Source organism: Dasypus novemcinctus, chromosome 24 (genome assembly GCF_030445035.2).
Source record: "Dasypus novemcinctus isolate mDasNov1 chromosome 24, mDasNov1.1.hap2, whole genome shotgun sequence".
NCBI lineage: Eukaryota > Metazoa > Chordata > Mammalia > Cingulata > Dasypodidae > Dasypus > Dasypus novemcinctus.
Window position 1 is genome coordinate 29,784,616 of NC_080696.1, and position 27,574 is coordinate 29,812,189.

Here is a 27,574-nt window from a genome sequence, read left to right on the forward strand (position 1 = left end):
ATAATCCTCTCATCCTCTCAAATATACCCTCCCAAAAACCATGTCTCATGTGGTCTCATAAACCTCAGAAAGCAGTGGTTTGTGGCTCCTGTGGGGCTTGAGATTTGACATGCATGGGTCTGGCATGGGCCTTCCGCAGTTGTTAAATCTTTGACTGAATGGTAATGACCTCTTCCTTCTTCCCCAGGAGTGAGGAACTAGGGTGGGGGTGAGCAGAAGCAGTCACTCCTGATAAGTTCTGATGATAAAATATTTAGTCCACCTTAGAGAGGCTAGAGTGGGATGTCTTAATGCAAGGCACACGTCTTTTTACAGGCCTGCCTCTCCCATCAGAATGTGCCTTCTTGATCTTGATATTTTGGTATCTAGCACATCGCTTGATGGCAATAGGGACCCAGATGAATAAATGAATGAAAGAACAAAGGAATGGACAAACAAAGAACTTATGTCATTTTGTACACACCGATGTTTATAGCAGTATTATTCACAATATCCAAAAGGTTCATCAACAGATGAATGGGTACACAAAATGTGGTATATACTTACAACAGAATATTATTCAATTCTAAAAATGAATGAAGTTCTGACGCCTGCTACGACATGGGGGAACCTCAAAGACATTAGATTAGGCAGCGCCATAGGCTAGGGAGAGCAGAATGGAGATCTGTCCAGAACCAGGACTCCAGATGACTGACACCCTAGTGGCTGGGTCTCCCCCACTTGCCCAGCACCTACTCTCCATACCCCTTCTCCAGACAAAGATATCTTTTTACCTTGCAGACTTCTTGAATTAACAGATTAGGGCTAATAGAAACATAAACACCATCTAACCAATGGGCTTTCAAGTTTTTTGTTGTTGTTGTTTTTTTTTTTTCTTTCCCTCCCTCACCCTGCTATTTTTGTTGTTGGTATCTATTCGCTGTGTGATCTTCTGTATGTCTCTTTTTGTCTTCTCTTCTTGTCTTTCTCCTCTAGAATTCACTGGGATTGAATCCTGGGGACCACTGATGTGGAGAGAGGTTCCTTGTCAATTGCACCACCTCAGTTCCTGGTCTCTGCTGCGCTTCACCTTGACCTTTCCCTTTGTCTCTCTTTTGTTGTGTCAACATCTTGCTGTGTGACTAACTTGAGTGGGCACTGGCTCACTGTGCAGGCACTCGACTTGCTGCATGGGCACTTGGCTCACCATGCAGGCAGTTGGCTCACCATGAGGGCACTCACATGGGCACTTGGCTCACCACGTGGGGACTCAGCTCATTGCATAGGCACTCAGCTCACCACATGGGCACTTGGCTTACTGCACAGGCATTCAGCTTGCCATGCGGGCACTGGATCCCCACACAGGCATGCTTTCTCTTTTTATTTTCACCAGGAGGACCCAGGGATCAAACCTGGGTCCTCCTATATGGTAGGCGGAGACCTTATCACTTGAGCCACATCTGCTTCCCTCAAATTTTTTTGATGGAGATCAAATTAAGAATTATAGAATGTCTACACACATGGATTTCTAAGCAACACAAAGTTTCACAAAACAATCTGAACCCTTATCGTGTACAGTACACTCCAATATTTTTCCTTCTATTTCATTTTTTAAAAATTGCTGTCCACAAGCCACTAAATTGATTTCACCACATGCTAATTAATGGATGACTCCTGGCAGTTTGAAAAGCAGCAACATAGTCCAATATTTCCATAGTATAGGTTACAACACTGAGGCCCAGAGAGGGGGTTGGTTTGTCTGAGGTCACAGAGCAGTTTAGAGCAGAGCTTGGTCCAGAATCTGGGACTCAGACCCTAGTCAACCAGGGGCTATGACTTATAACTACCTCCCCTACCCCTCTCTGTCTGGCACAAGGTCCATTTCCACTGGCCCCAAGGACTCAGATGCTTTCCTCCTCAGCTATTACCCCTCTCCTTTCTCATTCGCTAGCCTGTGCCACTTCCCTTTAACTTTTTCCCCCCATATTCAGACATTTTCAATACGTTTGAAGCACAGGTAGCAGTTTCTTGACACCTAGTCAGTGGGGAAGCCCAGCATTCAGTTGGGGGTGGATGTGCTGAGAGAAGGTCTGTGGGGCTGGGGTGAATTAGGAGGCTGGGGCTGGTGGCCTGGAGTCAGGCTGAGAGGCGTGGGGCAAGGGCTTCAATTTCTCTAAGTTGCACTTTTCTCATGTGCAGAAAAGGAATAGTGAGACCAGTCCATCCTCCTCTGTAGGGTCATTGTTGGTGTCCAAGATGTGTCCATCAGTAGCTCCTGACTACTTCCTCAGGAGAAGGAGCCACTGGTGTCCCGGCTCCCATGAAATATTCTTTGTGACAGACCTGCCTGCCCAGAATGTTACAGGTTCTCCAGAGACTGGGGAAATGAGGTCTGTAGAAGGTAAGGCCCTGAAGCCAGCATTCTGCCCAGCAAAGAAACTCACACTCAGCTGGGCAGAGAGGTTAGTCCACAAGACAAGGGTTTCTGGTCTCCCCCAGGCAGAGGTCTCTGCCTATGGACTCTGCTTCTCATTCAGGGTATCCAAGTGGTTTTGAGGGTGGGAAGTGATACTTCCTCTCCACTTTGGGCCCAATCTGCAACCCTGTCCCCTGAGCCCTCTGGGGCTTCAGTCTCCTTGGCAGCAGGCAGATGATGCCACGCTACTTCATGCAGGACCCAGCCAGGCCTTCCTCCACCAACATCATTCTCAGCCTCAGCCCAGGCTGCTGCTGCACCCAGAGGAGGAATAACTGAACTCCAGCTGATTCCAACAAGAACCGTACATGAGGAGCTGGACCCAGAGTCCTCTCAAATCAGATCTAAACTCACATTGTGCTTGGCCAGCACACAAAACACTGATAATTCCCTGGGTCATACCTGTCGACTAACTCACAATTATTTTCCTGTTTCCTCTGTATAGAATGCACCTCACCCCACAAAACTACTCCTGACAAGCCCAGCTCATCTTCTCTGACTCCAATGACATCTACTGCTCAGGGCCTTCTCTATCCTAAACCCCAACCAAAATTGCTGTCCTCCTCCTTTCGACTCCCACAGCACTTGGTTTGTTTTCCTAATGCAGCCCAATTACAGTCCACCTTGGATCTTACTTACCTAGGAACTGGCATCATCAAACACCACCAGACTGTAATCTTGTTGTGGGCAGAGACTGCATCTCATTTCTTTCTATGTCCCCTATTGCACCTAACATGGCTCTTTCACTTGGGTGCCTAATAAGTAAATTCATTCATCCAAGAAATATTTATTGAGTACCTACTGGCTGAGGGACTAGGAGCTGATCTAGGAACTGCACAAGTGATAAATGTAAGGAAATAAATGCATTCACCAGTTTTTCCCCACCTTTATCCAAAGTCTGTTGTGATCTTAGAATATTCCTGGTTGATTGAGATATTGAGATCTGAAAACTCAAGGTCCCCACAAATCCCAGGCACCCGATGTACTGGTAATGTACATCAGGCCCCATAGGGGCAGGCAGGTCATGTGGGCCCACCATAGGTCTGAAGAGTGATGGGGGTGCACCCCACCTCCCACTGGGGAGCACATGCTGGCCCACCTGCTCTCTGAACCTGGTTTCTTTTCATGGAGAGAGAGAACCAATTTTGAAGGAAGCCTTAAGTTCATCTATTTCAAGTCCTTCATCTTACAAAAGGAACTTATCTTGAAAAACAAGCTGCTAATAACAGAGCTCAAGAGAAACCAGGGGCCATGCTGCTTTCCTGTGGCCTAGCTGTGACATGAACTCATGCGAGAGCTCAGCTTTGGTGGCAGGACACAATGGAGAGAGACCTTGGCAGATCTCTACCCCTTCCTGGGCCTCAGCCTCCTCCTGGAAACCACAGCCTCCTTGTCCTGCAGAGGATACGGAAGGAAGGATGGTCTAGACGACAGCTACTACCATCCATTCCCTTTTGCTAAAGTCTATGGAATCCAGAACTCCTCTTCTTAGCAACCAAGCCATGCTGTATTTTTACAGGAGGAAATGATAAGCAGGGGCAGGGCATCCATTTTTTCAGTCACTCTGTTCTGGTCTTTGTGATTTCTGAAGTGCCCAGAAATCTTAACTACGATTCACAATATTTTACCCATTTGACTCCTGCATTGTTTGGGTTTGGCATCACTATCAACCCACCAGGGCTGAGCACCCATGACAGGTGCTAATTAGTATACTGCTCAGCAACGATGTTATCTAATAAAAGTCCAGATCCTTGACAGTAACTACAGAACTAAAGAACCTGCATTTCTTGTTCTTTTTTTATCCTCCTTCCCCCAGTGCTGCTTGTAGAAACCGTGACAATCTATGGCACACCTGTTCCTTCTGCTACTGGGAGGTTTCAGCTCATCAAATTGCTTTCAAGTGAGCCTGCTGGTGCTTCCGGATATGCAGTTTACTCAAGGCGCATTCCAGTGATGCCAATGGTTTCTTTTAAATCCACTTAAAGGCTGTCACTTTCTCACTCCCTTCCTTTCTTATGGCTCTAAGATGTGCTTTTCTTTGCTGATTTTATTGATGGCTGGGCAAAAATGCTTTGAGAAACACATGAAGCATGTGCCAGCTGGCTTGACTTTACAGGTGTTGAACAGTGTGCTTAAAAAAAAAAGCCAAAGGGGCAAAGCTCGTCTGTCTATCCTAGATATCATGACTTTCAGCTGTGTTTAACATCCTGGCCATCACTCAGGACTGCAGTCCAAACATGGTCAGCCCCATGAACAACAGAGCCTCTTCCCACCCACTGGGAATGTACGAGTGGGACTGGGCATCCACTGAAAAAGAATGCCCTCTAAAAGGAACCCTAAAATACCAGAATCCAGCCTTCAGAGCCCCCAAAGAAGCTGTTCCAGCCCAGACACTTTCCTCTAGGCTGGCCCAGAGGAAGTATGGGTTCAGGGATCCTGGGAGAAGATGTCATTGCACTTACCAGCCATGTTGCACGTCTTCTGCTTTTTCTCCGGCTCGTCTAAGAACAGCACAGACAGCGTTGGGGAGACAGGCTGTTGGGAGTGCCCTCCCATTTATAGAAGCCTCTCATACACACCCGAATTAGAATGCTAATGAGGTGGGCGAGGCACCAGGTCATTCTTGTAGTGCCTGTCAACGTTTCACTTACGACATACATGTCACCCAATGGAAGGTCATTGTTGTTATGCAAGGTCAGGTTGGTGGTGAAGGGGGAGATAATTCACCTTTATGACTTCCTGGAACTTAGGGTTTGGGATATAATGCCATGCTTTTCTCTCATTGTCTCCTCCAGAACTGATGCTGAGAAGTCCTGTCTGGGTCAAAACGGAGTATCTGCAAAACCGGAAGCTGAACATTTTGAAGTTCTTTCTCACTATACACATATTTTAGCATTTTCCACATGCATAAGGGATACAAGTGGCTCATCCCAGTTCATTGCTCAGGATGGCAGCACAGCCAAAAGAGTGTTTGATTTGGAATTAGAAGTCTTTGGTTCCCATGCTGGCTGGCCCTAGACCATCACGAAACCTTAAAGCCTTGGCAGAAACTTCTGACTGGGATAATCATGCCCACCTTTCTCAATTCACAAAGTTAGGGGAATAATCATGAAATGATGCAAATGGAAAGAGCATGTAAGTGTACCACAAAGAATTTTTTTTTTTAGATTTATTTATTTCTCTCCCCTTCCCCTGCCCCAGCTGTCTGTTCTGTGTGTCTATTTGCTGCATGTTCTTCTTTGTCCACTTCTGTTGTTGTCAGCGGCATGGGAATCTGTGTTTCTTCTTGTTGCATCATCTTGTTGTGTCAGCTCTCCCTGTGTGTGGCGCCATTCTTGGGCAGGCTGAACTTTCTTTGCGCTGGGTGGCTCTCCTTACGGGGCACACTCCTTGTGCGTGGGGCTCCCCTACGCAGGGGACACCCCTGCGTGGCACAGCACTCCTTGTGCGCATCAGCACTGTGCATGGACCAGCTCTACACGGGTCAAGGAGGCCCAGGGTTTGAACTGCAGACCTCCCATGTGGTAGCCCTAACCACTGGGCCAAGTCCGCTTCCCTACCGCAAAGAATTAAATCCAGATATCTGGAATTAAAGGTTAGTTTGATTCCAGACTTAAGGGTAGGGTAGGGATCTGGGTTTTTTTTAATAGGAATAGGTACTGAATGGTGGTTGTTATGTGGTTTTCATCACAGGTATGCCACGTACTCTGCCACTGGAGCGTTACTCATTTTACTCTTGGTAAAAAAATAAAGAGGGGTGGGGTGGGAGGAACAGGTTCTGATAGTCTACATTTTTAGTTTGTTATTTTTAAAGAGATATATTTCTCTAAAGATCCTATTATTGTGGATATTTATAAATATCAAGTTTCCTGTGATAAGCAAGAAAAGTAGGTTTTTGTGTTTTGTTTTTGTTTTAAAGTCATGCTCCAAGGATTCATAACAGACCAGAAAGTTCTCCAGGTTGGGCAATGAAGGCTTAGCACCACAAAGGCAAGCTGGGTCTTTAGGGAGAAGGTGGGAATGCTAGATCTTGAGAAAAGTGAGCTAGAACAGGGAAGTGGGTTAGAAAAGAGGAATGAAATTTTCTCCTTCCTCTGGGCTCCCACTGTGTCTTGTATTTTTAGGATCTCTATTACTCTTTGTATTACACAGCATTGGAACTATCTGTTTATGTCTGTCCCCATCCGTAGATTGTGAACTCCTTGAAGATATGAGCTGCATATGATCCATTTCTTTGTCCCAGAACTTAGCACAGGACTTGGCATGTTGCAGGAACACACATATTTTTGGATAAGTGAATCAATCAGTCACAGTAAAGATGGAAAGAATACCATTAATTTAGTGCTCACTGTGGGCTAACCACTGGTTAACCACTTTACATACATACTTCCAGTTCTCATCTTCATATCAACACTATGAAACAGGTACTATTTTTATTCCTATCTTACAGTGAGGAAAAACAGGTTTACATACCCAAGTCTATGCAACCAGAGAAAGACTTGAGATCAGTAAGTGACTCCAGAGACTGCTAGCTTAGCCTCTAAGGCCTACTGCTTCCAAGCATGGTATGAACTCATTTTTCCTGGACCTCTGGTGGCAATAACTGCTAGGCAGAATGTGGGCTAGACAGCTGAGGGCAGAGGTGTGTCTGGCACAGGGTGCTGACCCCCATTCAGGAGATGTGTATGTAGGTCCTGATCCCTGCCAGGGCAGAGCTGTGACTCTGGGCAAGACCCTCATTATGCTGAGCCAGGCATGCTGGGAAGCCTGGAGCACTGCTATGTGGCTTGAATGGGATGAATGGATTTGCAAGTGCTTCATAGTGTCAATGAAAGGAGGGATTTTTCTTATCATTATTATTGGCCCAGGAATGGCAAATAATTGGACCTTAGGCATTCCTTTCAGTGACCTGGGCAAAGCAACCTGTGCAGGTACCAGGAGGCAGTGAATCTTTGGAAAGGAACCCTGGGGTCATGTAGACTTATGCCCAAATTCTGGCTCTGCCAAGTCACCTCACCTCTTATAGCCTCTGTGTCCTCATCTGTGAAATCAGGAGAGAACTGCTGTGAGAATTAAAGGAGACAACAAATGGAAAGTGCTTACACAGCAACTGACCTAGCTCAGGGTTGCACATACATATCAACAGTATTATCTGTAATGTAACATACAGCCCTGTGTGTCACAGATTATGCAATGCGACCCATAGGCTTCTACAGGAATGATTGACCACTTTGTCTTCCCTCAGAGGGATCTGTGACTGCTTAGTCAAGAACTCAGTGTTGTGTGGAAGAAAGATGCCTCAAGTTGAAATCAGAAGACTAGGGTTCAAAGCTGAGCTTGCCCACTGTGTGATCCTGGCCAAATCCTTTGTACCTTTTGAGACTCAGTTTCTTCATCACACCTCATAAAACTGTACTGAAGCTTAAAATCAAAGGGCAATTGTGTCTATGAAGCCCCTGTGTATATGGGAAGTACAAACATAAGGGCCAGCCTCCCTCTGCCTTCCCTCCACTGCTACCACAGCCAGCCTGGCCTCCAGTCTGTTAACTGACAGTCCTGCCCTGAGTTGACTTAATGTTGGCTGCTGGTGGATTGCACCACAGCTGCAGCCACAGCCCTGACCTGCAGGCAGAATATAATTTGCACACTGTGTCACAATTTTGGCTAAATGATTTTCAGTTCTTGGGTGGAGTCACCCAGCTACCTGCAGGATGAAATTCCTGCTTGGTTACACTCTGTGCCTTGGATTCCAGTTAAGACAGAGCATGCAAATGTGGCCTTTTCAGAAGAGAAGCTAATGGTTCACTTGCCTTTTTCCCCTCTAATGAAGGGATTTAGGGTTTCTGAAGATTTCATGACATATATAGTGGCACAGGATCTTAGATATGAGGGGAATTTAAGAAGTTCCCAGCATAAGAATACTCTTTCCAGATGCATTTCTTTTGAAGACTCCAGCAATAGGGAATTTTCTTCTCTCCCAATATCTCATATCTGTACTAGACCGCCTTGGCTATAACGTTAGTTTCTTAAGTGATTCTATTTAGGGTGCCTTTTCCCCCATTTCCATATGAGCTCCATAAGAGTAAAGGCTTTCTCTATCCCCATCACTCCTCCATCCCCAGGACCTAGCGCTGTGCCTAGGGAATGTAGTAGAGTCTCAATAAACTTGGGTTAGAGGGCACTAAAAGCACCAGAAATTTCTTCCTAATTTTATCTGGAATTTGTCTCTCTAGAGCTTCCTACCCACTGTCCCTTGCTGCCCCCCAGTCCCTTGCTGGAACCACAGGTATCATCTGTTTCTTCCTTCACCTAACAATGATCATCTTCTCCCCCAAGTCTGGCAAGCCTTCCCTTTCCTCCAAATGAGGCTTCCCTTTTCCAGATTAAACATCAGCTTCTTCAACCATTCCTGATAAGTCATGATTTGGAGACCTCTCACCATCTTGGTGTCCCAGTAGATCAGGCTACTCCCTCCTCTGAAATCTTTAATGGCTCCCCATTACCCATTTCAGCTCCAATTGCTAAGTTTGGCATTCAAGTCCCTCCACAAGATTTTAAACCTTGATTCAATTATTTTCTACTCCTCTGACATGAACTTTCTTATGAAGCATTTAGTGTCTAAATTTTTTTCCTAGATCCCTACAAGACTGTTCCTGCCTCAACACCTACTCATAAAATGCACCTGCCTGGAACACCTTCCTTGTTCCTTATGTGTTCAGGTCCCATCATCAAAGCACATAAAGTCTCCCTTCTTCTTGATAATTCCAATGTGTGGTAGAAAGAGGATTCCTAAGGAAACAAGCAAAAGGAGGTGTAAGTCTCAGGGATGAGTTCCAACTGACTGAACTGCCTCGGACAAATTATTTAACTTTTCTGAGCCTCAGGTTTTTTCTCTTTAAAATGGGTTTAATGCCACCTGCACTGCCATCCTCCAGGGTGTTTTGAGGAATCATGAGATGACACATTGTACAAGCCCCGTGCAAATGACACAGTGCAATGACTTCCCTATTCATTTGTCCCCTGCTGTGCATGGGGCACCTAACAACACACCATCTACATCTTTTAGAGCCTTTTCCACAAACACCCTTGGAGGGGTGAACCCTTTGGAGTGGAGCATGCTCATCCATGTGGTTAGCCCATTTCCTGAAGGCTCACACTGGAGATGCCAGAGTCTGTGCTAAGAGCTTTACATCAGCTAACTTTTATGCCTAAGCAGTTAGTAATGGAATTACTATTTCCATTTTATAGATTAGAAACTAGAAGCTTAGGGAGGGTGCCTTGGCAAGATAACCCAGTAACAAATGGCAAAACTAATGGCTGAACCCAGGTCTGCTATCCTGTACTTGTAACTACTATGCTGCCCTGTCTCTGAGGAACCCTTAGATTCAGGAAATGTAGCCTCAGCAAAGCTCACAAAACTGGGTCCTTCATTCAGGAGCCTATTTTTACTGATACTGGTGATGAGGATATTAATAATTGAGGGACAAATGGGAAGGTAGGGCCCCTTGAGGATAACATCAAAGGCTTGACTTTAATCTGGTTATGCCCAAATTTTCTACTCCCACCAAAACAAGCCAACAAAAGTAAACCTTGAAGAAAGAGTAGATGTCTATAAGTTTCTAAGAGTCCATGGCGCACTCCTTCATTGAATTCTTGCCTGCATTGTGTAAGGCCCAGTGTGAGCACTGGTAGAAAACCAGCCCTTAGAAGGTTACTTACCCTCTCCCAGAGAAGACAGGTAGCAACAACAAAGAAGACAGAAACAAAAGAACAGAAAGAAGAGATATGATGTGGGGGCATTTTCAGGACTCGGAGTTATGCTGGGTGGTACTGCAGGGACAGATGCTGGACATTGTATGTCCTGCCATGGCCCACTGGGTGGACTGGGGGAGAGTGTAAACTACAATGAAGCCACTATCCATGTGATGCAGCAGTGCTCCAAAATGTATTCACCAAATGCAATGAATGTGCGGCAATGATGAAAGAGGTTGTTGATGTGGGAGGAGTGGGGTGAGGGGGGGTGGAGGGTATATGAGGACATCGTATTTTTTTAATGTAACATTAAAAAAAAAAGCAGGAAAAAAAAAAAGTTCAAAAAGAATGTGTGATTCTCATCATGGAGATAAGGAAGGGCTATTTATTGAGGAGGAAGCAATTCAGATATCCCCAAAGGAAAAGACCGTGGAGAGAGGCATTCCAGAGGAGAAAAACATGGGGAAGAGAGCAGCCCATCCTGGGAAGACTGTGAATCAGTTCATTTGGCAAACATGGTGCCTAGGAACAGTGGAGGCAAAGGCTAGACAGGCCTGGCTCCACTGAGACACAGCTGGGGACACTTAATCCCCCAATGTGGGGGAGATAGACCAGTCTGTGGCCTCTGGATGGAAGTATTGATTTACTTTGCTATGCTGTCATTCAGCCATCTGTGAGCATGCAGCAGAAAAACAAGAGAGAAAAAAGAAACCACAGCCCACCATTTACACACAGAAACATGCTATGACAGCCAACAGTGGGAGTGCACTAGAGAACAGGACTGACAAAGGATAGGTCACTGTGATTTTGTAACTTCTCAGAGAGGAAATGGACCAGAGAGGTCACCCAGCCCAACCCTTCTCTTTACAGACCAGACAAATAAGACCTGGAGAGAAATTATTTGCTTAAGGTCACAGAATAACTGACCTGAATTTCCCAGCCAAAAGAGAGTGCCAAGATCATTCTGTCCAACTTCCTCCTTTTGCAGATGAGATATTGAGGCCCAAATCATCTGGAACTAAAGTGTAGGCTTTTCAACTCCCCAAACTCTGCTCCTTCTACTCTGCCATTTAAGTCACTTCTTTTCTTTTTCTGTAGAGAAACACTTCTCAGTTTAGACTGATAGGGCTAGGCATGCAAGAGTAAGGAAATAGTTTTCAATGTTATCAAGAGCAGCAAATATTATTAACATGGTGAAACATGTGCACAATATTCACAAAACTCACTTTTATATTTACCATCTTGCCTGGTCCTTACAAGGCTTCCATGTAGCAGATGCCAGACCAACTGGCATTTAACAGAGAGGAAACGATGTCCAGAAGGTTGTGTGTCTTAGCAGGGGCCAGACTCAGACCTAAATCTTTGGAATCTACGTCTCATGCTCCTTCTACTACACCTCATGCTAAACTCTAATAATAAGTGGGTTTCAGAAAAAAAAATGTCCAAAATCACATGTGCTGAATGCTTTATAAAAACTTGTATGTGCAGTGCTTTGATTTCTGCCATGTGGCATAATATAAGCCTCTTGAACATAACTGTGATTTATTAAGAACGCACAGGTTTGTAAAGGAGTGAGGGGCTGTCCAGGGGAGTGTTCAATGGGGGAAGTTATGGTCTGGGCTGGGAGCCTGATGACCACAGAAGCTCTCTGGCCCCTGTGCTGCCGCACACCCACAGACATACTCTGGACAAGGCACTCCTTCCCAGGGCCTACTCCCTCATCTGCCAAAGGTAGGCTCCTTTCAGCTTTAATGCGATAAGAGGAATGGGGGTCTAGTTTCTAGAGACCCTGCCTCTAATCTGGACCTGTCCCATCATGCCTGAAGAATAAATGGACTTTCCACAGAAGTCTCAAAGGAAAAGACAGACTAGATGGGGAAAGAATTTCTTCTGGATCCCATTCAACTATCTTCCAATATTTATCATGCCCACTATGTGCAAGGTTCTCTTTAGATTTTGGGAAATTAAAAAATAAACATATTTTATAAAGGGTAGGAAGGCGATTTATATCAAAACCTATAAAAATGTACACATGCAAATGTGTATACCAGGATGATCCACATAGCTTTTTTTTTTTATTTTAAATTTTGTATTTTTATTAACACTTTTTTAACTAAAGTTAATAGATCATATAGAACATTACACTAAAAAAACATAAGAGGTTCCCATATAACTCACTCCCCACCCCCTTACCCCCATCATTTTTATAAATTGCATTTTTTTGAAGATACATACATCACAAAAAAGGTTACATTATAAAAAACTTAAGAGGTTCCCGGATACCCCCCATCCTCCCACCCCACTCGTCCCACCCCAACAACCTCCCCCATCATTGTGGCACACTCATCGCACTCGGTAAACACATTTTGGAGCACTGCTGCACCACATGGATTATAGTTTACATTGTAGTTTACACTCTCCCCAGTCCATTCAGTGGGTTGTGCCAGGATATATAATGTCCAGCATCTGACCCTGCAGTATCATTTAGGACAACTCAAAGTCCCAAAAATGCCCCTCATCACATCTCTTCTTCCCTCTCCCTGCCCTCAGCAACTACTGTGGCCACTTTCTCCAACTCAATGCTACAATTTCTTCTATTACTACTCACAAGAGTTTTATAGTAGAACATCTGTAAGTCCTAATCCATATTTTATTCCTCCGTTCTGTGGACCTGGGTTGGTGATGTCCACTCCACCTCTAGATCAAGAGGGGGCTTAGATCCCACATGGCTGATGGATGCAATTCTCCTGCTTGCAATTGTAGGCACTCTTGGTTCCCTGGTGTGGTGGTTGACTATCTTCACTGCCTTGTTAGCTGACCTGGGTAAGTCCAAAGAACGAGAGAGTAAGGGCTGCAAATCTGCTGAGCAAGTTGATATGACAGGCTGGTGCGATGAGCTGACGTAACAAGATGACTCCAAGAGATAATGCAACAAGGAAACACAACCAGCAGGGAGCAGAGGTGGCTCAAGCAATTAGGTGCCTCCATCCCACATTGGAAGTCCTGGATTTGGTTCCCAGTACCTCCTAAAAAGAAGACAAGCAGACACAGAGAGCACACAATAAACAGACACAGAGAGCAGACAGCAAGCACAAATAACAAGGGGGTGGGGTGGGGAGAAATAATAAATCTTTTTAAAAATATATGTGTGAATGTGGAAGCAGATGTAGTGCAAGTGGTTGAGCACCTGCTTCCCATGTACAAGGTCCCAGCTTCAATCCCTGGTACCTCTTAAAAACAAAATATACAAACAAATGAAAATCCATTTCTCACTGGGGAGTGGATGTAGATCAGTGGTTGAGTGCCTGCTTCCCATGTACAAGGTCCTGGATTCAATCCCTGGTACCTTCTAAAAGAAATATATATATACATATATATGTGTGTGTGTGTGTGTAGGTATATATATATGAATGTGATACATATCACACACTTGCTGTCATAGAAAAAAAATCTGGAAGGTTATATACTAGCATGTAAAAGTGATTTGGGTGATCCATCAACCATGTGGGATCTAAGCCCCTCTCAATTTAGAGGTGGAGTGGACATCACCATCCCAGGGTCCACAGGATGGAGGAATAAAATATGGATTAGACTGGACTTACTGGTATTCTACCATAGAACAATTGGAACTAGCAATGGAAGAAACTGTAGCACTGACTTGGAGAAAGTAGTCATGGTAGTTGCTGATGGTAGGGAGAGGAAAGAAGAGATGTAATGTAGGGGCATTTTTGGGACTTGGAGTTGTCCTAAATGATACTGCAGGGACAGATGCTGGACATTATATATCCTGCCACAACCCACTGAATGGACTAGGGGAGAGTGTAAACTACAGTGTAAACTATAATCCATGTGGTGCAGCAGTGCTCCAAAATGTATCCACCAAATTCAACGAATGTGCCACAATGATGAAAGAGGTTATTGATGTGGGAGGAGTGGGGTGGGGTGTAGGGTATATGGGAACCTCCTATATATTTTTAATGTAGCATTTTTTTGTGATCTGTGCATCTTTAAAAAAAAGACAAAAATTTTTAAAGAAAAAAAAGTGAATTGGGTGATGCAATTAAAGGATAATTTTTACTGGATTCTTTTTGCAAATTTACTTTCTCAGTTTTTTACAATGAGCATGTATTTTATAAATAGAAAACATATTTCCGTTTTTAAGAATATGATTATTAGCATAGAAAAATGTTGCAAAATTGCAATATAAAAAGTAGATGTGAAAACTTTATGCATAAGATGATCCAATTTTGGTAGACATTATTTGTTTATAGAAAATATAGGAATTTTAAAGCCTAGAGTGTTGTACAACAAAATGCAAATGGTGGGGGGCATATATGGGAACCCTATACTCTTTGTATGATTTTTCTGTAAACTTACAACTTCACTAAAGAAAAAAAAATTAAACAAAAATACAAATACTTTGTATACCTAACTTTGTTTTGCTGTAGTGTCTTGTAATGAGTATGCATAAATTACCTAACAAGAAAGAAAAATATTTTTCTAAAAAAGTATTAATGTAATAGAATCCCTGCCTTTAAAAAATCTGACAACCTAAGAGAGATGAGAGTAAAATGCACATGACTAAAATATGAAGTAAGTAGAAATACTGTAAGAGGCAAACAAAATGGAATGAGTATAGATGGGAATAGAAAAAAGATTCATGGAACAGACTACATTTAAGCCATGCCTTAAAAGATAGGTATGAACAAACAAAAATTGCAGGAAAGGGCATTCTCGATAGAAAAAGGAAACAGCAAAGTGTGGGTTTGCCCAGGGAGTAGAACATTGGAAGGGGCTTAATCACAGATGATCAACAATTTCCTCTTAGCCCAGCCTGCCATACCTACCTAAATATCATGCTTAGTCATCAATTCTTCAATCTTTTCAAATAAGAGAGCTAAAGAGAACAAAGAGAGCACTTTCCTTTCTGAATTGATCCTATTTTATCCTGAATAAGATAATTGAAAATGGACTCAGCCTTAAAGGACTTCTTAGTCAATTATTTTATAGTCTGGGTTTTGGCTACTGAACGGATTTGATTAGCAATTTTGGTCTTCACCCAATTATCCAATACTACAGTTTCCTTAATAACCAAGGTCAAGATAGGAATTTCCTATGTAACAGTTTTAAATCTTAGTTTCATGCCTCTATAAATTGAAGTGGGCCAGGGCTTGTCCTGGCACAACAAGGCTTTTATAGCAAGGAACTTAATAGCTTTAAACTGGAAGAGTGACTTGCAAATGATGTTAGAACCTTCCCTACTGGAATAGAGTCTGAAAGAGAAGTGAGGGAAGCTCTGAGAAATAGTTCTGTTCACCTCTCTGGAACATAAAGGTTTGAAAAGTCCAAACAGGGCCCTCTGAATTACATTAATATTCATAGGACTTGTGCACAGGGAATGGGAAAATAAATGGAATAATTCAGTCAATCAGAATAGACCAAATATAAAATTTTCTAGTCACTGTCTGCTTCCAACAGGCCCCAGACACTTGGCCTATCTTGGTCATCTGCCCTGCAGCAAGTTTATTAGAAGGATTTCCTTTGGCTCAGAGTCTCTGTCATCAACTATTACATTTAGGAGAAAATGAAGCATTCATTTAGATACCTGGAAAATTGGGGTCTAGGCCTGGCATTGTCACTAATTCACTTGGAGCCTTCAGGAACATTACTCTGTGAAATGAGGGGTTTAGACAAAATGAGTGGCTCTCAACCCTTCCTTCAGCCACAAGACCATCACATCTTCTATACCTACTCACCAAAAACCTCTCATTGGAAGTGAGTAGTTGTTCAGCGAAGGGATATGACAGGGGTGTAGGGATACTATTGGATTGGGCAGTGCAAGTTCGACAGGGGGCTAGGGTGCGGAGGATGGGTCAGGTCGGATGGTCCATGGAACTCGGGGGTGGGTTGAGGGAGGAAGCAGGTGAACACTGGATATTGGGAGTTACATGGTTGAAACAACAATGTTGAGAAAACTCTTTTGGCAATATGACAAGGATGGGTTACTGGTTTAGGATATTGGATGGGGGGGCATTCGGCACAGGGTGCCCCTGGGGCAGTCTTTTAGAGAATGTGCAAGTGACCATTTTATCATAGTGTGTCTATCTGTGGGTGGAGACCCATAAAATGAGCAGGAAGGTGTACTCCCATCCTGGGGAGGCCCGATATGTTCTCAAACAGAGGGCAGGGTGTCTCTCTGGATAATGGGTGGTTCCTAAAGGGGAGGGAAGATTAGTGTGTCAAGCCCTCAGTGTTGTTACAAGTATCTAAGAATCTTGTTCTTCAAGCAGTTAAGCCTGGTGGTCGCTGTGAGCCCCGAGGGGAGGGGGAGGTAGCAACAGAATAGATGGAAGAGGGGGTCAATAGGGGGCAATGAAACTGTTCTGCATGATCTTGCAATGATGGATACAGGCTGTGTTAAATTTCACCAAAAATGTAAAAAAGTGTATAGTCTAAAATATAAACCATAATGTAAACTACTGACCATGGTTAGTAGTTATGTTTCAATATTTGTATATCAGTTGTAACAAAAGTACCATCCACATGTAAAAAGATCATTTATAGGGAAGGGGGGAAAGGGGGAAGATGTTGGGTATATCGAGTCCCCTGTATTCTGTATGTAGCTTTACTGTGACCTGAAACTTCTTTGAAGACATATGAAAAAAAGTAAGATATTGAGGAAGAAATGGAAGAAATTGTCACTGTACATATAGGACAACAGTTATTACAGCAATGAAAGGCAAAACATCAAAAAAATGTTTTTAATATTTTTCAATTTTTATTACCCCAATATTTTTACTTTATTTTAGTTTTTCTAAATTATTATGCACTTTATTTCCTATGTTTAAACCTATCATCACTATCTCATTTTCCTATTAAATGAATTTGACAATATACTTGGCTTCATTTTTGAAGAAGTATGGATCAGAGAAGGTTTCCGCTATGGCAAAGGAGGATCATTGGTGTGGGGTATCAGTGATGGGAGATACATGAGAGGAAGATCACCTGGGCATACATATAATGTATATGAATATGTTCAAAGGTTCATGCGGCATTGCCACAGTGGGTAAAGATTCAAACAACTGAAAGAATACTGAATTCCCATCCTGGGGAGCTCTGCCACATTCTCTAATGGAACAGCAACAATCCCTGAGGTACAGGCAATGACCAGTGAAGAAGGATGGTCCATTGACAGGCTCTTGATATTGATGACTATGCTTATGAGCCCTTTGCTCTTGAAATTGCAACTTAGCCTAGTGTTGTAGGGTGCCTAAGAGTTACCTCCTGAGAGTCTCTAAGTTGCTCAAATGTGGCTACTCTCGAAGCCAAACTCAGCATATAAATGCATTACCTTCCCTCCAGCGTGGGATATGATTCCTGGGAATGAGCCTCCCTGACACAGAGGGATTACTACCAAGCACTGGCTGGTGATGTAACTGGAAAAAGGCCTTGAATAAAAGGTGGAAATGGTAAAGACAAATGAATTTGTATGGCTAAGAGACTTCAAAATGAGTCAGGAAGTCATTAGAGAGGTAACGCTTATGAACATCTCAGCAGGATCTCATAGACAGCCAAAGTAAATACTACCCCAAATTGTGGGGCTCCTGAAGGCTATGTAGACACCCAGGTCCTACAGTTATGGCAGATAACTCCAGAGTTTGGTGCCTTGCCAGTAGACCCTGCTTTGGAGTTTGTGCTCCCAAGTGTGACAGAGTTGGACTCAGATGTGTCTTCTCTACACATGCCTCTTCTGTCCTTTTTATTGAACCTATTTCTAGTGCTGGAGTTGGTAGGTATATGTCCAAGACACTTGAATCTTGGGGCTCTCCCTGTGACAACTGGGCACCGAGCCTCAGCAGAGTTGCAACTCTCCAGTTCATTGGACTCACCCAGGACAACTAACAAGGAGGTAAGGATGGACAACCACCACACCAAGAAACCGAGAGAGTCTACAGCTGTGAGCAAGAGAGTCCTACCCATCAGCCATATGGGATCAAAGCCTCCTCTCAATTAGACGTGGAATGGGCATCACCATCCCAGAATCCTCAGGATTGAGGATTAAAATACAAACTAGAGTGGACTTACTGGTATTCTACTATAGACTTTCTGTGATTCTAGCAATGGAAGAAATTATATTGATGTGGAGACAGTGGCCACTGAGGCGCTGAAGTCAGGGAGAAGGAAAAGGAGGTACAATATGGGGCACTTTCGGGACTTGGAATTGTCCTGAATGACCTTGCAAAGCCAGATACAGGCCATTATATATCCTGTCATAATGGAGTGGGAGAGACTGTAACCTACAATGTAAAGTATAAACCATGCTGTGTGGCAAAGTTCCAAAATGTATTCAACAATTGCAATGGATGTACCACTAATGAAAGGAGTTGTTAATTTGGGAAAAGTGGGAGATGTGGGGAATGGGGAATATGGAAATCCCCTACATTTTTTTATGTAACATTTTATGTAATCTATGTATCTTTTAAAAATAAATAAAAAATATATTTTTAAAAAAACACCTCTCATTAGACACAGTGATTGTCAACTAGTGTAGTCACCTTTACCCATTCTCTGATCTTCACTGAGAATCTCAGATGATCTTAATATATTTTCCCCCAACACTTAAATTCTAGGATTCTAGATTTAAATAATCATCAACAGAGCCTTGAAAAAACAAGACACATATACAATTATATTTTTCCAATATCTGGAAAGTTGCTGACAGTGTTTTTGCTCTGGGAAGGGGACTTTTTTTTTTTTTTTAATTTAATTCATTTTTTAAAAAAATATTACATTCAAAAACATGAGGTCCCATTCAACCCCACCGCCCCCACCCCCCACTCCCCCCAGAGCAACACTCTTTCCCGTCATCATGACACATCCATTGCACCTGGTAAGTACATCTCTGGGCATCACTGCACCCCATAGTCAATGCTCCACATCATAGCCCACACTCTCCCAGGTTTCATCCAATGGGTCCTGGGGGGATCTACAATGTCCCATAGTTGTCCGTGAAGCACCACCCAGGACAACTCTAAGTTGGGAAGGGGACTTTTGAGCCTGATGGATAAGGAAACATCTCTTTTCTCTGTACATCAGTTTGCTTGTTTTTTAATGAATAATTCTTATATTAGGAATTTTGTTTGGCTACATGTAACTGAATCTTGAGGAAGAGTGACTTAAACAAAAGATTTTATTTTTTTGCTAAATAAAAAGTCTGGGGCAAGCCATCTAGAGTTGGTCCTGTGGCTCTACACTGTTATCAGGGAGCCAGGCTCCAACCAGCTTTCTGCTCCACCAACCTTAGTTTGTGACCCTCAGATTTCAACTCACAGATAGCTACTATATCTCCAGGCAAGACCACTGTGATGCCAGCAAGAAGGAGTAAGGGCAAACAGCAAGGGCCAGGTGATTATGGCCCCTTTTAAACTACTTCCTCGGGAGCTTATCCTAGCAACTTGCTTACAACTCATTGCTCAAAATTGTGTGACATAGCTACTTCTAGAGAGACTGGGAAATACAGTTTTCTTACTAAACACCTTGCCATCCCATACAAAATTGGAATTCTATTAGTAAGAATGTAAATAATGGATATGAGGTTGGTAATTAGCAAAGTCTGTCATACATATATTGTCTTTTAAAAAAAAATAAAATATAAAAGGAAAAAAAAACAAAATAAGCTTTGAAATGAGGGGAGAAAAAGCCACAAAAGTGAGAGGAGAGACTTCTAGAATGGTGGTATGAACTCAGTGGACCCTCTTCCCACTGAGAGCTCTGCAGCTCTTTCTAGGAAGAGATTTATTTGGAAATGTGAGTGGGGAAGATCATGCCCAAGTCTATGTCAAAAACAGTAGAGATTTTGCTGGTAAGGAATTAAGAGGGGGTGAACAGTAGACCAACTAGAAGTTTAACAGAGAAAACTGGGAGATAGCTAAGGAGAGTCCTTTGGAGTCAGAGGAAGCTTCAAGGCCAGAAACATCCTGCCCTGCAAAAGGGCCTACCTTTAAATGGATCAGACTGTGGAGCAATGTACGCATCAATGAATTGTCTAAAACTAAAGAGCAACAATCAGCTAGCAATTAGAGGAGGCAACACCTGGGTGTGATACCAATACAGGTAGACATGCAAGAAGCTTAACAGGGACCTCAGTAAAAGAGACGGACATAGAGAACCTGGCTAAAACCATTGTCATTACTGGAAGTGGGGACAGAGTGATGTGCATATGCCCAAGGCTATGCCTCTGAAGAGCCACATCAGAGGCTTCAGAGTGTGGGGGAAATAGACTTCACTGAGCTAGTCCAGTCAAGCCAGTAAACAATTAATAAGCAAACAAGCAGTCCAGGGAATTCTGTATTCAGAATGTGACAACAGTTTATCTAAAATATCCAATTTTCAGAAATATGAGATTTTGAAAGAACGGGAAGGCGTGACACATAAATGGGGGGAAATCAGGCAACAGAAATTGCCTTTTTGAGGGCCCAGATGTTGGATTTAACAAACACTTCAAAGAAAATCATGCTTAAAAATTAAAGGAGGCGGTGGAATTGGCCCAGTGGTTAGGGCATCCGCCTGCCATATGGGAGGTCCGTGGTTCAAACCCCGGGCCTCCTTGCCCCATGTGGAGCTGGCCCATGCGCAGAACTGATGCACGCAAGGAGTGCCCTGTCACATAGGGGTGTCTCCGCATAGGGGAGCCCCATGTGCAAGGAGTGCACCCCGTAAGGAGAGCCACCCAGCGCAAAAGAAAGTGCAGCCTGCCCAGGAATGGTGCTACACACATGGAGAGCTGACACAACAAGATGACACAACAAAAGAAACACAGATTCCTGAGCTGCTGACGACAACAGAAGCGGACAAAGAAGACGCAGCAAATAGACACAGAGAACAGACAACGGGGGGAGAGAAGGGGGAGGAAGGGGAGAGAAATAAATAAATAAATAAATAAAAGAATTAAAGGAAGGCATGATGACACTGTCTCATTGAATAAAGAATATCAGTAAAGATATAGAAATTACATGAAAAAGAATCAAATAGAATTCTAGTGTTAAAAAGTACCATCTAAATGAAAATTTCACTAGTTGAGCTCAATAGTAGGTTTGAGCTGGAATAAGAAAGAATCATGGAACTTGGATAGATTGATAGTGATTAATCTAAAGGTCTAAAGAATAGAGGAAAAAGAATGAAGGAAAATGAACAGCACCTAAGAAAAAATGTGGGGCAGCATTAAGCACACAAACATTACTGAAGGAGAAAAGAGAGAGAAAATATTTAAAGAAATAGTTGAAAGTTTCCAAATTTAATGAAAAATATTTACTCATATCCCAGGAGCTCAATGTAGAATAAATACAAAGAGATTCACACCCAGATACATCATACTCAAAATGGTGAAGGACAAAGACAAAGAAAACATTGAAAGCAACAAGAGAAAAATGATTTGTTATATACAAATGAACCCAAATAAAATTAACAGCTGACTTCTCATCAGAAACAATGAAGTCCAGGAGGCAGTGGGGTGACACAAAGTGCTTGAAAAAGAAAAGTGTCAACCCAGAATCTTATATCTAGTAAAGCTATCTTTAAAAACTGAAGTCAATAAGACATTAGCAGACAAACTCATAAGGACACACAGTAAGTTGAACCCAGAACTAAGTTTTTAGCTTCGTGAATGAATAAAGGACAGGAAACACAGCATATATAAAACATTACCATTTTCATCACATTCCCTTGCAAAAACCAGGTGCAGCTTCTAGACTCCATGACTGCACAGGATTGATTGTATGAAATGAGGCACAGGTTTCCCAGTCAAGGGGAGGTCCATAAACCAGAGATTTCATAATATACAATACTGATATCCAGATCCTAACAGTGTTAATATTCCATATTTAACTTAAGTGTTACTATCATTGTCAACCCACAAAGGCAGTATTGACCACCCCATCCCTCCAGATTGGTTTATATATGGAGACCACACACATACACACACACACACACACACACATACACACCAGGAGTGTATGAAGAGATTTATTACTCACATAATGAGGCTCTCTGGGAAGAACAGGGTATGCTCCCAAGCAGATCCAAAATTGGTTTGAGAGAGCGAGGAAGGATGAATGACTTGGGATTTTATAGGGTTAGGAGATGAGGTTGGGCTAAGGACTCCCATAAGTGACCAGGGCTTATGAGGTTTGAACTTTCCACCAGCGCTAAAAGACCAAGCATCCAGGCCTTCTTATGTTAACCCAGATGTGGGGAATGAGGGGAAGAGGGAGGGTTGGGGTGTGAAAGCTGTCAGTAGTCAAATAATATAAGTGAAATCAGACTCTTCATTACAATTTGTCCTTGATGTATGACTGATAGCCGATATATGCCATGTATTACTTAATTGGGCTCGAACTTTAGTGAACCATTACAGCACTCTGTGAGGCCTGTAGCCTGAGGCTAGTACGAAAGGTTAAAATGCTATTAAATGCCTTGCTAAGAGCTTTATATTGTATATATACTGCCTGTAAAGTATATGAACTCCCTTTGCTATTCATTCATTTATTCCAAGACACTCTCTAGGTAGCCAAGGGATCCTAGAGCCAAGTGACCTCCTCCAGCACCAGACCTTAGGCAAGGGCTTGAGGACAGAGAAAGCCCCATCCTCTTGCAGGTGGGATATGCCAAAATGCCCAGGTTTGGCTCTAGCCTGTAGGTACCATTTCTGTTTTAACAAGAAGGCTTTGGTGACTGGCCCAAACTTGTGGGGTGCTGCTTTCATGACCTAAGACAGCTAAGCACAGAGAGTCATGGACTCAGGGCCTGTGAAAGCCCAGTATGCAGCCAAAAATTGCCACCATGGAACTGAGAAGAGCCGTTTCTTGCATTGGAAGCCCAGTGACAACCAATGGTCATTCAAGGAGGATCCAGAACTCCAGGAGTCCTGAGAGAAAGTTACGAAAGCATCTACAGAAAAAGAGTCTCTCAAGGGCCCTAAAGACACTAAAAACATTTCCAGATAAACAAATCCTGAGAGGAGTTGTTGGTAGCAGATATGATTTAAAAGCAGAGGTTCTTAGCCTTTTTAGTTCCATGGACCCCTTTGTCAGTCAGGTGAACCATGGAATACTACTGTAATTCACTGCATACATTCATAAGTGAAGGAAATGCTAGATTTCAGTTAGAGGTCAGAGAAAATAAAGATAATTTGACTTTTTTTAGTTTGAGTTCATGGACTCCCTAAAATCTTTCCACAGACCCTTTGGGGATCCATGGACCCCTGGTTAAGAACCTCTTCTTAAAAGAAATTCTAAAGGAAGTTCTTCAGGCTATAAGCAATAATAAGAGAAATCTGAATCCACAAAAATAAAACAAGGAGTACTGATAAATGCAATTACTTAGGTAAATAAAAGAGAATGTAATTGCATATTTCTTCTCCCTTTTACTTTTACCTGATTTTAAAAGCAATTGCATATAACAATATTATATAAATGTATTTTTTGCATCTACAACATATAGAAATGTAATATATTTTATAATAACAGCATGAAGGAGGTGGGTGGGAACAAAGCTGTATTGGAGTAAAGAAATAACAATAAATAGTACCTCAATTTCACAGTAAGAAATGATGATAAATAGAAATGGTAGATAAGAAGGTCAATGTAAAAAACTCTATAACTATGTACCTGTTCTCCTTTCTTCTTGCCTTCCTTAAAAGACAAAATTATATAAAGTAATACTTATAACACTGTGTTATTTGGTTTAGTAATATATACAGATATAATGTGTATAACAATAATAGCAAAAAAGAAGAGAAGGAATAGAGCCAAATATGAATAAATTTTCTACATCTCACTGGGACTAAGTTAGTATAAATTTGAATTAGATTTATATTACAAAGCAACCACTAAGAATATAAATTTTAAAAATCATTAAAAGAATTTAAATGCTACATTAGAAAATATCCACTTAATACAAAAAAAGGCAGTAAAGGAGAACCAAGAAAGACATAAACATAAAGAACACAAAAAGCAAAATGGCAGGTATAATCCACATCAGTAATAGCATTAAATAGCATTAATAGGATTAATCCAATTACAAAAAGCAGAAATTGTTAGACTAGTTAACACACACAGGTGTGAACCAACCATATGCTTTCCACAGGAGATTCACTTTAGATTCAAAGATATAAACAGGTTGAAAGAAATCATAAGAGAACAGAAATGGATATATAATGTTAGACAAAATAGACTTTAAAACAAAAATATTACTAGAAATAAAGTAGGATATTTAATAATGACAAAGTAGTCACTCTGTTGTGAAAACATAACAATAACAAATATATACGTACCTAACAACAGAACCACACAATACATGAAGCTAAAATTCACAGAACTAAAGAGAGAAATGGACAATTCAGCAATGGCAGCTGGAGATTTCAATATTCTACTTTCAGTAAGGGTAGAACACCTGCTCCACAAAGATAAAGAAGACTTAAACAGCACCATAAAACAATTATACCTAACAGATATCTATGGAACATTCCACTCAACAACAATAGAATGCACACCCTTCTCAAATGCATATGGAACATTCTCCAGCTTACAACATTTGTAATGCAATAAAACAAGCCTCGATAAAATTAAAAGGATTGAAATTATACAAAATAGGTGATCTGGTCACAGGGAATCAATTAGAATGACAGAAGGAATTTGGGGAAATTTCACAAGTATGTGAAATTAAACAGCATGCTCCTAAACAGATAATGGGTGAAAGAAGAAATCATAAGAGAAATTAGAAAACACTTACCTGATGCACTGAAAACAGCTATAGCTGTAAATGCCTACATTAAAAAAGAAAGACTGCAAATCAATAATCTAACCTGCCACATTAAAAAGCTAGACAGAGAACAAAAATAAACCCAAAGCGGGCAGAAGAAAGAAAATACAAAGATTATAGCACATATAAATAAAATTGAGGATAGAAAGCTATATAGAGAAATCAACAAATCCTAAAATTATTTGAAAAGATTAACAATATTGACAAGCATTAGCTAGATTGATCAACACTGACCAAGACAAAAAGAGAGATAATTCAAATGACTAAAATCAGGAATGAAAGAGGAGACATGATTATTGATCTTACAAAATGTATTATAAAGCAATAATATGATCAGCTATATGCCGAAAAATTGGATAACTTAGATGAAATGGACAAATTTCTAGAAAGATATAAACTACCAAAATGACTAAAAAAAAAAAAAACAGAATATATCTGAATAGGGAATAAGTTTAGACATTTATTTAGTAATTTTAAATTTTCCTTTAAGAAAGCCCAGGCCCTAGTAGCTTCACTGTTGAATTCTACCAAACATTTAAGGAAGAATTAACACTAATTCCTCACAAAGTCTTCCAAAAAACAGAAAAAGAGCAAATATTTCCCAACTCCTGCTATGAGGCCAATATTAACCAGATACCCAAACCAGACAAGGACATCCTGAGAAAAGTACAGACTAACAAAATGCCTCACAACTCTTAAAATAAGGGCTAAAACTATAAAACTAGTAGCAGGAAACATAGGAATAAATCTTCATGGACTTGGGTAAGGCAATGGTTTCTTAGATACGATACTGCAACACAATCAACAACAAACTATACATCAATCGGACTTCTTCAAAATTAAAAACTTTTGTGTTGAAAATAATACCATCAAGAAAGTGAAAAGACAACCCACTGAATGAAGAAAAATACTGGAAAATTAAAGTTCTGATCAGGGGTTGTATTTAGAATATATAAAGATCTCTTAAAACTCAATAATAAGAGACAAATAAGCCATTAAAAAATGGGGAAAGGATCCAAACAGACATTTCTCCAAAGAAGATTTACAAATGATAAGCACTAGATGCTTAACAGTTTTAGTTGTTAGGGAAATGCAAATCAAAACCACAATGAGATGGGTTGGATAGAATTTTTTTTTTTAATGGAAAATAACAAATGCTGGTGAGGTTGTAGAGAAATAGGAACGCTCATACACTTCTGGTGGATATGTAGAATGAAACAGTTGAAAAACAGTTTGGCAGTTCCTCAAATGATTAAACATAGTTACCATATGACCTAGCAATTACACTTCTAGGGGTATAATTTCATATCTAAAAGAAATGAAAGCATATGTCTACATGAAAACTTATACATGAAAGTTTATAGCTGCATTATTCACAACAGGTAATGAAGTAGATACAACTTGGATGAATACTGAAAACATTATGCTAGGTGAAAGAAGCTAGTTACAAAAGTCCACATATTATATGACCCCATCCATCTGAAAGTCCAGAAAATGGAAATCTATGAAGACAGAATGTAGACTAGTGGTTGGTTAGGGCTGGAACTACAGGAGGATGGGGAGTATCAACTATTGGGTACTGGGTTTCTTTTTGGAATGGCGAAAATGTTCTAAAATTAGATTGTGGTCCTACAGAGTTGAGTGGGAGAGTGTAAACTACAACGCAAACTATAATCCATGCTAGGTGGCAATGCTCTAAAACGTGTTTATCAATTGCAATGAATGTACCATACTAATGAAAGATGTCACTAATGTGGGAAAATGTGGGAAGTGTGGGAGTGGGGCATATGGGAATCCCTTATATATTCTATGTAACATTTATGTAATCTAAATATCTTTTAAAAAATAAAGAAATTATAAAATTAAAATTAGATTGTGGTGATGACTGCACATATCTGTGAATATACGAAAAACCATTGAATTGTGCATCTTAAATGAGTGAATTGTATGTTACGTGAATTATATCTCAATAAAGCTGTTTTTAAAAAGAATGAAAGAAGGTAAAAAAAGGGAATGGAAGTACTGATACATTCGACAACATGGATGAACCTTGAAAACATCATGTTAGGTGAAAGAAGTCAATCACAAAATATGACATATTATATGAATCCATTTATATAAAATGTCTATGACAGGCAAATCCATAGAGGCAGAAAGTGGACTGGTAGTTTTCTAGGGCTGGAGTGACAGAGGGAGGATAGTTATGATTGCTAATGGGTACTGCATGTGTTTTTTTGCAGTGACAAGTTTTCTAAAATTAGATGGTGGTGATGGTTGCACATCTCTGCGAACATACTAAACCATTGAATTGCATACTTTTTAAATGGGAGCCTTTTATGGAATGTGATTATATGTCAATAAAGCAGTTAAAGAAAACATTACAAGTGTACTACTTAAAACTTGTCTCAAAGGCTTGGCCCTACTGACTCTGAAATTTAGAAACTGATGGTATGTACAGATACCTTGGCTTATTCAGTCTTTCTCTCTCTCACTCACTTTGTTTGACCAAGTTACATGCTTGGTAAACAAAGGCTTAACTCAGAGAAGTCA

General features: G+C 41.3%; 1 protein-coding gene across 10 annotated transcripts in view; it reads right to left on the minus strand.

The window, feature by feature from the left end:
- TGM3 (transglutaminase 3) overlaps window positions 1-27,574 on the minus strand; it is a 159,044-nt gene that overhangs the window by 44,811 nt on the left and 86,659 nt on the right. For 2 of the 10 annotated variants that reach the window (XR_009183174.2, XR_009183173.2), the window contains 2 exons: window positions 12,816-13,026; window positions 11,135-11,299 (listed from right to left, as the gene is read on the minus strand). The exons of 3 other annotated variants lie outside the window; for them this stretch is intronic. Coding sequence is in view for 5 of the 7 variants with exons in the window: in XM_058286806.1 (XP_058142789.1) it covers window positions 9,142-9,244; window positions 11,135-11,170 (139 nt within the window). In the remaining 2 variants the exon portion in view is untranslated. Of the gene's footprint in view, window positions 1-9,141; window positions 9,245-11,134; window positions 11,300-12,815; window positions 13,027-24,994; window positions 25,029-27,574 lie in introns of all 10 variants that reach the window. 5 more of the 10 variants (XM_058286806.1, XM_058286808.1, XM_058286810.2 and 2 more) reach the window with 5 other exon arrangements.